We start from the raw sequence: 10,957 nt of genomic DNA on the forward strand, positions 1-10,957 counted from the left end.
ACCACTAAAACCGTTGAGAACTTACAAAGAACACAATGTTATCACCCAAAAGTTTGTATTAACCACAAAAGAGTAGCATGGAAGTTTTTAGAAACCAAGGAAAAAATCACTTGAGCTTTTTAAAATTTTCATAAGAATAGTTGGGTTGCCTAAGAGACATTTTGAAGTGAAGATATGAATGATGATTGACGACTCCAAAAATATCCAGGACAAATTGAAGAGCCATGATTCTAGAAACTAAAGAGCTTTCCTTAAATTTTATCCAGTGAATACTCGCCAGGCTTTCTCACTCCCAGCTGATTTCATTTGTCCACCAATTCAACTTTTAATAGTTTCTCCATTATGCAAATCAACCCTGCTATTTCTAAGGTACTAGCTGTTGAATAAAGACCTTGACATTTTTTAAAATGTCATCTTAGAAACATTCTCCAACTGACATTCATCTCACCTGCAACATCTTCACATGAGAAGGCCTCTACCGTATTCCACACACACTATCCCAAACGGGCATCCTTCATCCCGAGATAAAATGACCAAGTTTCATTCCGCTTGGACCAGGCATCTGCAAGTACTGCTGGGGCTGCCTAATCAGCCTTATCAAGTTTCACACACACCCTGTCCTGATGACATCTCATCACAAGGCTCACTCTCTTCATCTGGGGGGATCATAACCCACAGCACAGCAAAAGCCCTCTGCAAGAGAAGGGAGCAGCAGCCCAAGACTTTGGCTTTTGCAGGGTAATTGCATGCACGCAATAGCTCCTTTGCCAATTTCATTTAACTATAGACAAAAAAGGCTGGCTTCGAAGCTGCAAATAAGATTGCAATAAACACTGATGGAAAGCAGGTGGAACACCGATTTTCTTCAAGCCACACTCGCACCTGCACAAGTTCTGCACCACAGCTCAGAGAAAAGTAGCTGACTGACGCATTGATGGAAGGCTATTTTAAAATTACTCAAAGAATCTAAGGCACCAACCTGACTGGGAGGCTCATGCCTCCTCTCCATACAACAGTCTGTTTTCCTACCTAATTTAAGAATGAATTGCTGGCAGCCAGCAGGTGCAATAACCGTGGGGAGGACGGATCCATCACAAAGCACAACGAGGTGTGCCATCCCCGGACCTGGAGCCCATCCTTACCTTAGCAGATTAGACAGGGGCAGGGGTCCGGATCCACCGCCCAGGATCCCTCCTTTCCTGCCAGACAGGAGTTTCTCCACCAGAGCCACATTTCCAGTGCGAGCAGCCTCCAGCAGCTCCTGGTCCTTCCCCATAGTCTCTGACCGGCTCCCTCACAGAGTCCTTCCCCTCCTCGGGTCCTCTTCCCCCGCCCACCCCCACTCCCCAAAATCCTGGGCCCTCCCCGCCCCACCCCAAAATAATGCAAGAGCTTCAGCACGAAGAGATGCCTGCAGCCCCAAGCCGGGCACACCACTCTCTCCTCCTCTTCGGGGCGCAGCTTCTACAATGGGGATCAGACCATGTCTTGGAAGAGGGGCTGGCCGAGCTGGGAGCCGCGACGCGCCCCCACAGCCACTCCCCTGAATTCCCGAGGCCTTGTCCCCGCGGGTGGGGCGTGAGGGTGTGGGGGCCGGGGGTGCTTTTGAGGAGCGGGGAGGGGGGAGGACGGTGAGGACTCAGGCGGCCGAGCAGGAGGCGGAGATAGTCCCCGCCGGAGCGCAGCGAACGCCCGCGGCGGCGGCAGCAGCCCCTGCTCCCTCACGCCCGGCCCGGGCTCGCCTCAGCGTCCGCGCGGGCCAGCTCGGCGGTTACGCGGCGGCGGCGGCGGCGGCGTCCGCGGCCCACAGCGGGGAGGAGCGCGGCGGCGGTAGTGGCAGCGGCAGCTCAGGCGGCCTTGGCCCGCGCCGAGGCAGGGCGGTGCGGGCGCGCCGCGGCGGGCGCGTGCCGAGGGCGGCGGCGGCGGCGGCGGCGGCTGCGAGGCCCGGCGCGGGGGGCGTGTGCGCGCGCGGGCAGGTGCGGCCCGCGGTCCGAACCGAGGTGGGCGGGGGGGGCGGGGCGGGGGCGGGCGGAGGAGGCCGGGCGAGGGGCGGGGCGGCGGCACGAGATTCTCTTGGTTTTCGTGGGCGGGGACCCTCCCTCTTCCAGTCTCCTTGGAGGAGGTTTAACTGTGTGAGGGCTGGAGTTCCCCGGGCTGCTGCGACTCCACGCGTCGGGTCGGTCACGGCGCTGGAGGAAAATCCTCCATGACGGGGATGGCAAGGCCAGTGATCCTGGAAAGGGGCCCTCTGCAACCGCTTCCATCCGAGTCCTGGCAACTTAACTGGCCTTTGGCCGTCCCTCTGTAGCTCCGAGAGAGAGACTGAGCTCCCTGCCCTTGGCTGAAAAGCGGAGCTTTGTTTTAGCCTAGTTTCTGAGGCAGTACTCAAGGAGCGATTTGTGACTGTTCCAGTTTTTCTAGGGTCTATAATCAGCCCACATTTTCGTTGGGCTTTGGAGATCTGCTGACTTGTGAAAGTACCAGGGAAAAGGCCCTCATTGAAAATTCCTCCACATCCACACTGGGAAAAATATAAATAGGCATGGATTAGAGATCCACTTTAATTTGCATAAATCATCAGCAATTCATTGTGCATGGTTGGCTTGATTTTGTTAGATGCTCTCCTTCTGCATGGTGGAGAGCACGCGTTTATTTGCTTTGAAACTTCCTATGACACCTTGTGCTTGGCATATCCTTGGAATAGACCTCATAAAGGTTAACTTGTTGATAGGCGATTGGTAGGAAAAGGACATGCTGGACACTTTGCTTACAACATCCCAGTGACCTGGATATTATTACACCATATCTGTTTCAGAAATGAGGATGTAACAGCTCAAAGCATTCATTACATTTCAGGAGATGCCATGCAGACTATGTTTGTGGAAACTAGACCCCAGAAATGACTCATTGTTGACTATATACTCTTCCCCCTTGCAGTGAAATGGACAATGATGACTGTGGACATTTGCTGAGCAGTTTCTGTACCAAGCACTATGCTAAGTGTTTTCCTTATTTTATCTCCATCCCCACAACAATACCATGAGATGGGTATGGTTTTTATCCCTGTTTAACCAGATGAGGAAACTGATGAGCAGCTGCAAAGGAACGGAGCCAAGGCTCAAATCTGGCACTGCCTGCTTGCTACAGGCAAAATTTTCAAGTACAAAACTGGGTAAACTCAAATGACATTCAGAGGTAGCAACAAAATGCATTTTAAAAATTTCTATATGTTTTGAGATTTTATTTGAACATTTCAAAAGCAAATCAAATGATAGCTACTCAGGTTTCCTGAAAGATGTAGTTTTTTTGGTTTTGTCTTGTTTTTCGTTTGTTTTTGAGAGAGAGAGAAAGAGAGAACACTTCCATCTGCTGGTTTACTCCACAAGTACCCACCAAGGCTGAGGCTGGACTAGGGCAAAGCCAAGAGCCAGGAATGCAATCCAGGTCTCCCACATGGATGGCAGGTACCAAATTACTTAAGCCATCACTACTGCCTCCTAGGGACTACATTGGCACAGAGGTAAGTCAGGAGTGGCGCTGGGAACCCAGGGATGCCAATGAGGAATATTAATACTAATATTGAATTCTCACTCCTGGTTTGACCTTGGTTTGGGTTGTAGAATCTGTTTTGATGATAAGGGGATATTATATGTGGCAATAATAATACTACCCCTGACTGGGACTGCCAAACCAGTTAAAAAACACAGGAGGTGAGGAGTATTATGTCGTTTTGAAGGTGGCATAGGGAAATCCTCCTTCCTCTTGCCTGTTGCCACTCAGCAAAACCTACCTTTCCCAGAATATACTGTAAATATTCAGTTGTACAGAAGTAAAAAAAAAAAAAAATCAGTTTTCACAAGCACCATTTAGTCATGAATGAGTTGGTGAGTAGAATCCTCTGAGTCATCATTATCAAAACTCTGCAATCCCAATAAGAAAACCATCAGTAATATTTAAAAATCAGTTCTAGGGCTGGCGCTGTGGCGTAGCTGGTAAAGCCGCTGCCTGCTGTGCCAGCATCTCATATGGGTGCCGGTTCGTGTCCCGACTGCTCCACTTCCAATCCAGCTCTCTGTTATGGCCTGGGAAAGCAGTAGAAGATGACCCAAGTCCTTGGGCCCCTGCACATGTGGGAGACCTGGAAGAAGCTCCTGGCTCCTGGCTTCTGATCAGCACAACTCCAGCCATTGCGGCCATCTGGGGAGTGAACCATCAGATGAAAGACCTCTCTCTCTCTCTCTCTCTCTCTCTCTCTCTCTCTCTCTCTCTCTTCTCTCTCTGCCTGTCCTTCTCTCTCTGTGTAACTCTGACTTTTAAGTAAATAAATAAATCTTTTTTAAAAGTCAGTTCCACAGTCCCAGGCACTCTACTAACATATGATACTCAAAGCCAATTTTTCTAAGTCTAAACTATTTATTTTTAGTTACTTCATACTTCTTGAAAATGATAAAGACTGGCTTTGTGGGAACTATCATGAGAATTAAAAATTAAAACATTCTTCCAAAAATCCAAAGAGGCCAAATAAATATATTTTTTAAAGATTTATATATTATTTATTTGAAAGGCAAACTGAGAGAGACCTTCTATCCATGGTTTCACTCCTCATATGGCCACAACAGCCAAGTCTGGGGCAGGAATTCCATCCTGTTATCACACATGGGTGGCAGGGGCCCAAGTACTTGGACCGTCTGCTGCTGCTTTCCTGGATGCTCCAGAAGGGAGCTGATCAGAATGTGAGTAGCCAGCGCTCCAATATGGGATGCCTGTGTTGCCTGTGAGGAAATTATGTCCAGTCTCCAATAAACTTTCCAGTCCTAATATTGTGTTCCTGAGGAAATATGTACTATTGAGGCAGGCATTAAGTACAGTACTTAAGACACCACTTGGGATGTCTGCATCTCATACTATAGATAGAGTGTTGGGTTGGACTCCCAGCTCAGCTCCCAGTTCCAACTTCCTGCTAATGCATACCCTGGAAAGCAGCAAGTGATAGATGGCTCAAGTAGTTTGGTCCCCCCCCCCCCCCACTCATATGAGAGACAAAGATTGAGTTCCCAGCCCCTGGCTTCAGCCTACCTAGCCGCAGATATTTAGGCCTTTGAGAAGTAAACTTTGAACCACAGATGGGACATCTGTCTGTCTCTCTACCTTTCTTTTTTTCATTTAAAGATTTATTTATTTGAAAGGCAGAGTTACAGAGAGGCAGAGAGAGAGAGCAAGAGCTTCCATCCACTGATTCACTCCCCATATGGCTGCAACAGCCAGAGCTGGACTGATCTGAAGCCAAGAGCCTGGAGCTTCTTCCAGGTCTCCCACAATGGTGCAGGGACCCAAGGACTTGGGCCATCTTCTACTGCTTTCCCAGGCCATAGCAGAGAGCTGGATTGGAAGTGGAGCAGCTAGGACTCGAACCAGCGTCCACATGGGATGCCGGCACTGCAGATGGCAGCTTTATCCACTACGCCACAGCACCGGCCCCCTCTTTACCTTTCAAAATGATTAATTTTTTAATTTTAAGGAACTGTGTGATAGTTATGCATCATGTGAACATGTCATTTATAAAGTAGATTCTTTACTTTGTCTCACTTTATTTAAACCTGAAAACAACAGGATGAAATAGATAATATTCCTCCAGAATTTGAGTACTTTATTTTAAAATCTGATATACACAAATCTAATTGTGTATGGTTTTTGACAACCTAGAGTTATTGTTGCAACATGTACAATGCAAGTCACTCCTCTTGGAGTAGACTAATGAAAGAAAAGACTAAAAGTTGAGACAAACCATAGGAGGTCAAAAAACACAAAATAACTATGGAAGTATTGGGAAAATAAACATCCTTGGAAACAGAAGAGAAATTGGACCATGAATCCAGATCAATGATCGTACTATATACCAATGTCTGTTTGCAATCCCCAAAAGGAAAAGAGAATGTCATGTGGTACGACATTATCAACCAAGGTAGGATAGGATAACTGTAATTTGAGTGGAGTTACTGATGTCCTAAAGTTATCCTGTATCATGGGGCTCTAATAGTCCATGGGGTAGAATACGTCCAGGTTACGGAATATGAAGATACTTGACCTCTGGATAGTAGACCAGGTTTCTCCTTTATACTTTCCACTTAAGTTCTCCCCATGTCCACCTGGCACCAAGCATGTCCCTCATCATCTTCTTGAGGGAACCCAAAAACCAAGCTCTGTACAATGTTGGCAATTTTTCTAAAGCCTTATAGTTATAAGTGTGGAATGCCATGGGCAACCAATCTTCTCCACGTTCTAACCAACTTAGAGCTGATAAAAAGGCAGTTAAGTGTCTAATACTCCACAAAATTCAGTGATCCTTGCTAAAATGAGGCTGGGCATGAGACTAGGACCTACTCCCTACAAATGTGCACCTTGGGACCTGCCTGTGGAGCAAGCTAGATATGCAAATCTGACTTAATAATATGAAGGAAAACTAAAGCCCACAGGTTTCCAGGGCTGCCTTTGGAAAGCATGCAGACGTAAGTTCTAATCCAAGTATGCTTAATCCAAGTATGTTCTTGGGGTGGGAAGTAGAAGAAAGCTCACTGCCTTTCTTAGTGATCCATAAACAAGGCAAGGGAGAAAGAAAGCCAGAGTTCAACCTCTACTTTGTTGTGAAAGCAGTGTAACCCTTTCCACCAATAAAGTGACTGCAGCAGATACAAGTAGGGAAAGAAAGAACTGTTCAGTGTCATACAGATCCCTCTCGGGAAGAGGAGCAGATATTTCCTCTCCTCTAAGGATAGTCATTGAGGAGTAAGGTTCCCTCCAGATCATCACACCACACAACATTCCACCACTATCCTGCTCATACTATGATTAACTTCTTCCTCTTTCCAAGACATCTTACTTATGAGTTATTTTCAAAGCCTATGACCATGACCATGCCCCTTTTGAAACATGTAACCTTGTGGCCATTTTTATTTTTCTTACTGAGAGGAGCTCCAAAAATTCAGAAAAGAAAATTTTCTCCATTTCCTTTTATTTTTTTACTGAGGAAGATACATACCATCCTGATAAATCTATTACACAATCTTCAGAGGGACTGCTAAGTAGATGCAAGATCCACTTTTTACATCTTTGCACATCCCCCTCAAGGGCTAATCCCAATCTGTTTTATATTCTTACTCCATCCTCTTCTTCTTTGCATCTACTACAGCAAAGGTAATAAAACTTTTTCAGATAGTAAATATCTCCATATAACTTTGTGGGCCATACAGTCTCTTTTATACCACCCAATTCTGCTACTATAGCCCAGAAGTTGACATAGATGAGATTTGAACAAATGAGTGTTCCCATAATCTAACAAAATTCTATTTGTGAATACCAAAATTTGAATTCTGTATCATGTGTCACAAAATATTCTTCTTTTGACTTTTTTTCAACCATTTAAAAATGTAACCATTTTTTGTGTGTGTAAGATGTAAGGTAGGGGTCTTATTTCATATTTCTGAATGTGGAGATCCAGTTTTCCCAGCACCATTTGTTGAAAAGACTGTCCTTGCCCCAGGAATTGATTTTAACTCTTTTGTAAAAAAGACAAGTTGGTTGTTGAAGCATGGATTGATTTCTGAAGTTTCTATTCTGTTCCATTGGTCTACAACTTATTTTTGTGCCAGTACCAGATTGTTTTCATTATAACTGCCCTGTAGTAAGTCTTGAGATACAGTATTGTGATGCCTCCAGCTTTATTTCTATTGTTTAAGATTACTTTAGATAGTCTAGGAAGATCCCAAGATGGCAGAATAGGAAGTGAGGTTACTGCTCTAGTCTAGGAGAAGATAGTTTAAAAAAAAAAAGGTGGAGAGGGACCAGCGCCGTGGCTTAGGAGGTAAAACTGCCACCTGCAATGCCAGCATCATGTATGGGCAACAGTTCAAGTCCCGACTGCACTACTTCTGATCCAGCTCTCTGCTGTGGCCTGGGAAAGCAGAAGATGGCCCAAATCCTTGGGCCCCTGCACCCACATGGCAAACCTGGAGAAATCTCCTGGCTTCAGTTCAGTGCAGCTCCAGCCGTTGCAACCATCTGGGAAGTGATGGAAGACCTCTCTCTCTCTCTGCCTCTTTTATTTTTTACTTGACAGGTAGAGTTATAGACAGTGAGAGAGAGAGACAGAGAGAAAGGTCTTCCTTCCATTTGTTCACTCCCCAAATGGCTGCTACGGCCAGCACTGCGCCGATCCGAAGCCAGGAGCCAGGTGTTTCTTCCTGGTCTCCCAAGCGGGTGCAGGGGCCCAAGCACTTGGGTCATCCTCCACTGCTCTCCCTGGCCACAGCAGAGAGCTGGACTGGAAGAGGAGCAGCCGGGACTAGAACCTGGTTCCTATATGGGATGCCGGTGCCACAGGCGGAGGATTAACCAAGTGAGCCATGGCGCTGGCCCCTAATAAATCTTTAAAAAAAAAAAAAAAGTGGAGAGTGTAATCTCAGGGAAGAGTTAGGGAGAAAATTGCAGAGGAAGCTCCACACAAATTAGAAAGACACTGTAGATCTATGTGGAGGGTGTGGCTGTGCACAACTCCGGACCCCAGAAGCTGAGAGTCTCAGTACCAGCTTTGGAGAGTGAGGTGAGACCAGACTGTAGAAGCCCAACCCACTGGCAATAAAGCTGCAGAAAGAACCTGGCATTGAGTCTAGCTTGGAGCCCAGGGGGACAGTGTACTTGCCAACCTACAAACAAAAAGGGGGGGACACGTTTTTCTCTCTCCTCAACCACCCAGCACCCGTGTCCTGTAACTAGCTGAGAGAGGGCAGGCATCATTTTGTACTTATGTAACAGCTGTGCAATCTTGTGTTCACGCATCCAGCAACCAGCTGAGAGGAGATGCCTGAGTCTGGCTGGAAGAACTGGCAGTGGGCTGGACACTCATGATTGTAGGAAATTTTTGAGCTGGGACAGACTGTGAAAACACTGTGGCTGCATGGGACAGTGCAGGGTGTGGCTGCGTCTTAAAGCAGTCACTGTAGGGGGCTCCACAAGCTCAGGACTTCCTGATTGCCTGGTGATAGTCATTGCTATGGGATCCGTGCTCACACTGAGGACTGCATGGGTCCTTTGTGTTCTTGTGGCAGCATGGATGAATATTGCAATCAATGGGGCTAGTGTCTTGGCACTGGTCTCCTTGGAGGAGAGGAGGTGAGCTTGAGACTACACTGACAGATCTGATCAAATCCTCCATTCTGATTAAAAGAGAGAGAGATAGATTTACCATGCCCAACGTAGGTGTCACTTTGGACACTTTCCCAATCATGGAGCATTGAACAGTGCTCCTGGGACACACCCAGCACACGCCTCTGGGTATTCACTGAAAAAAACAGACACTCCACTAAGCCAAAGAGGCTTAATCCAAAGATAAAATCCATCACAGGTGGAAAAAATCTAACAAGTATCTCCAAAAATGCCTAAAAATAAATGCAGAAATTCAAGAAAAAATAAGGAAGATGGCATGACACACAAAAGGAACAAAACAACACTTCAATACTAGAATGTGAAGATGAAGAGATTGATGAAATGCCAGAAACTGAATTCAAAAAAAAATCGATCACAGGATTACTTAGAAGTAATCAGAAGCAAATCCATGAATTAAAGATCCATATATTACAAAAATGAAAATATTTCCTATGAAATTGAGATTTTAAAGAAAAGTCAAAATGAAATATTAGAAATGAAGAACTCAATGGGTCAAAAAAATGCAGTGGAAAGCCTTAACAACAGACTCAGGGAGAAGAAAGAATATCCACTTTGAAGACAAATCTTTGGAAATTTTACAGTCAGACCAAAAAAAAAAAAAGGTGAAAAAATTAGAAAACTTAAAAACAGTGTTGGAGATTTATGGGATACCATCAAACAACTCAACATACAAGTCTTAGGATCATCTGAAGAAATGGGAACAGAGAATGAATTAGAAGGCCTCTGTAGTGAAATAATTACAGAAAATTTCCCCAATTTGGAAAAGGAAAGGGACATCCAAGTGCTGGAACCACATAGAACTCCTAATAAATACAACCAGAAGAGATCTTCAACATGAGACATTGTAGTCAAACTTTCCACAGTAAAACATAAAGAAAAAATGCTGAAATATGCTTGAGAGAAATGCCAGATTACATTCATAGGATCTCCAATTAGACCTACCACTGACTTGTCATCAGAAACCCTATAGGCTAGGAGATAATGGCTAGATATAGTCTAAGACTTAACAGAAAAAAAAACTGTCAACCAAAAATACTGTACTCTGAAAAGCTCTCATTTATGAATGAAGATAAAGACATTCCATAACAAACAGAAATTTAAAGAATTTGTCAACACTTACCCAGCCTTACAAAAGATGCTTAAAGATGTGCTATATATAGAAACACAGAAACATGGTCATCACTATGAAAGAAAATGGAGACAAAATCTCCCAGTAAAACTACAAAGGAAATCCAAAGTAAACAATAGGAATATTTATGGAAAAATGAGAGAGCCAAGGCAATACATATCAAAAGTCACCTCAATGTAAATGATCTCAATACTCCAGTTAAAAGATACAGATTGGCTGAATGGATTGAAAAACAAGACCCATCTATTTGCTGTCTAAAAGAAAAAAAGGAAAACAACAACCAAAAAAACCATATCTCACCAACAAAGATACATGCAGACTGAAAGTGAAAGGATGAAAAATATATTCCATGCCAACAGAAACCAAAAAGAGCTGATAAAGCCATCCTAATATCAGATAAAATAGACTTTAACACAAAAACTGTTAAAAGATAGAAAGAAAGGCGCTATGTAATGATATGGGATCAATTCAACAGAATATGTGACATATTAAACATATATGCATCTAATTACAGGGCACATGGCTATTTAAAAGAAATATTAATGGATCTAAAGGTAGATATGGACTCCAATACAATAGTGATGGGTGACTTCAGTGCCCTACTTACAG

At 44.7% G+C, this 10,957-nt stretch overlaps 1 protein-coding gene across 20 annotated transcripts in view; it reads right to left on the reverse strand.

Moving 5' to 3' along the window:
- Positions 1 to 1,863, reverse strand: part of ANKS1B (ankyrin repeat and sterile alpha motif domain containing 1B) — a 1,216,905-nt gene extending 1,215,042 nt beyond the window's left edge. For 4 of the 20 annotated variants that reach the window (XM_008256937.4, XM_051846545.2, XM_051846540.2 and 1 more), the window contains exon 1: positions 1,143 to 1,847. In XM_008256937.4, coding sequence (XP_008255159.1) covers positions 1,143 to 1,276 — 134 coding nt within the window. In that variant the 5' untranslated portion in view covers positions 1,277 to 1,847. Of the gene's footprint in view, positions 1 to 1,142 lie in introns of all 20 variants that reach the window. The other 16 variants (XM_051846553.2, XM_051846549.2, XM_051846548.2 and 13 more) reach the window with 10 other exon arrangements.
- Between the last annotated feature and the right edge of the window lie 9,094 nt (positions 1,864 to 10,957).

This window comes from Oryctolagus cuniculus, chromosome 11 (genome assembly GCF_964237555.1).
Source record: "Oryctolagus cuniculus chromosome 11, mOryCun1.1, whole genome shotgun sequence".
NCBI lineage: Eukaryota > Metazoa > Chordata > Mammalia > Lagomorpha > Leporidae > Oryctolagus > Oryctolagus cuniculus.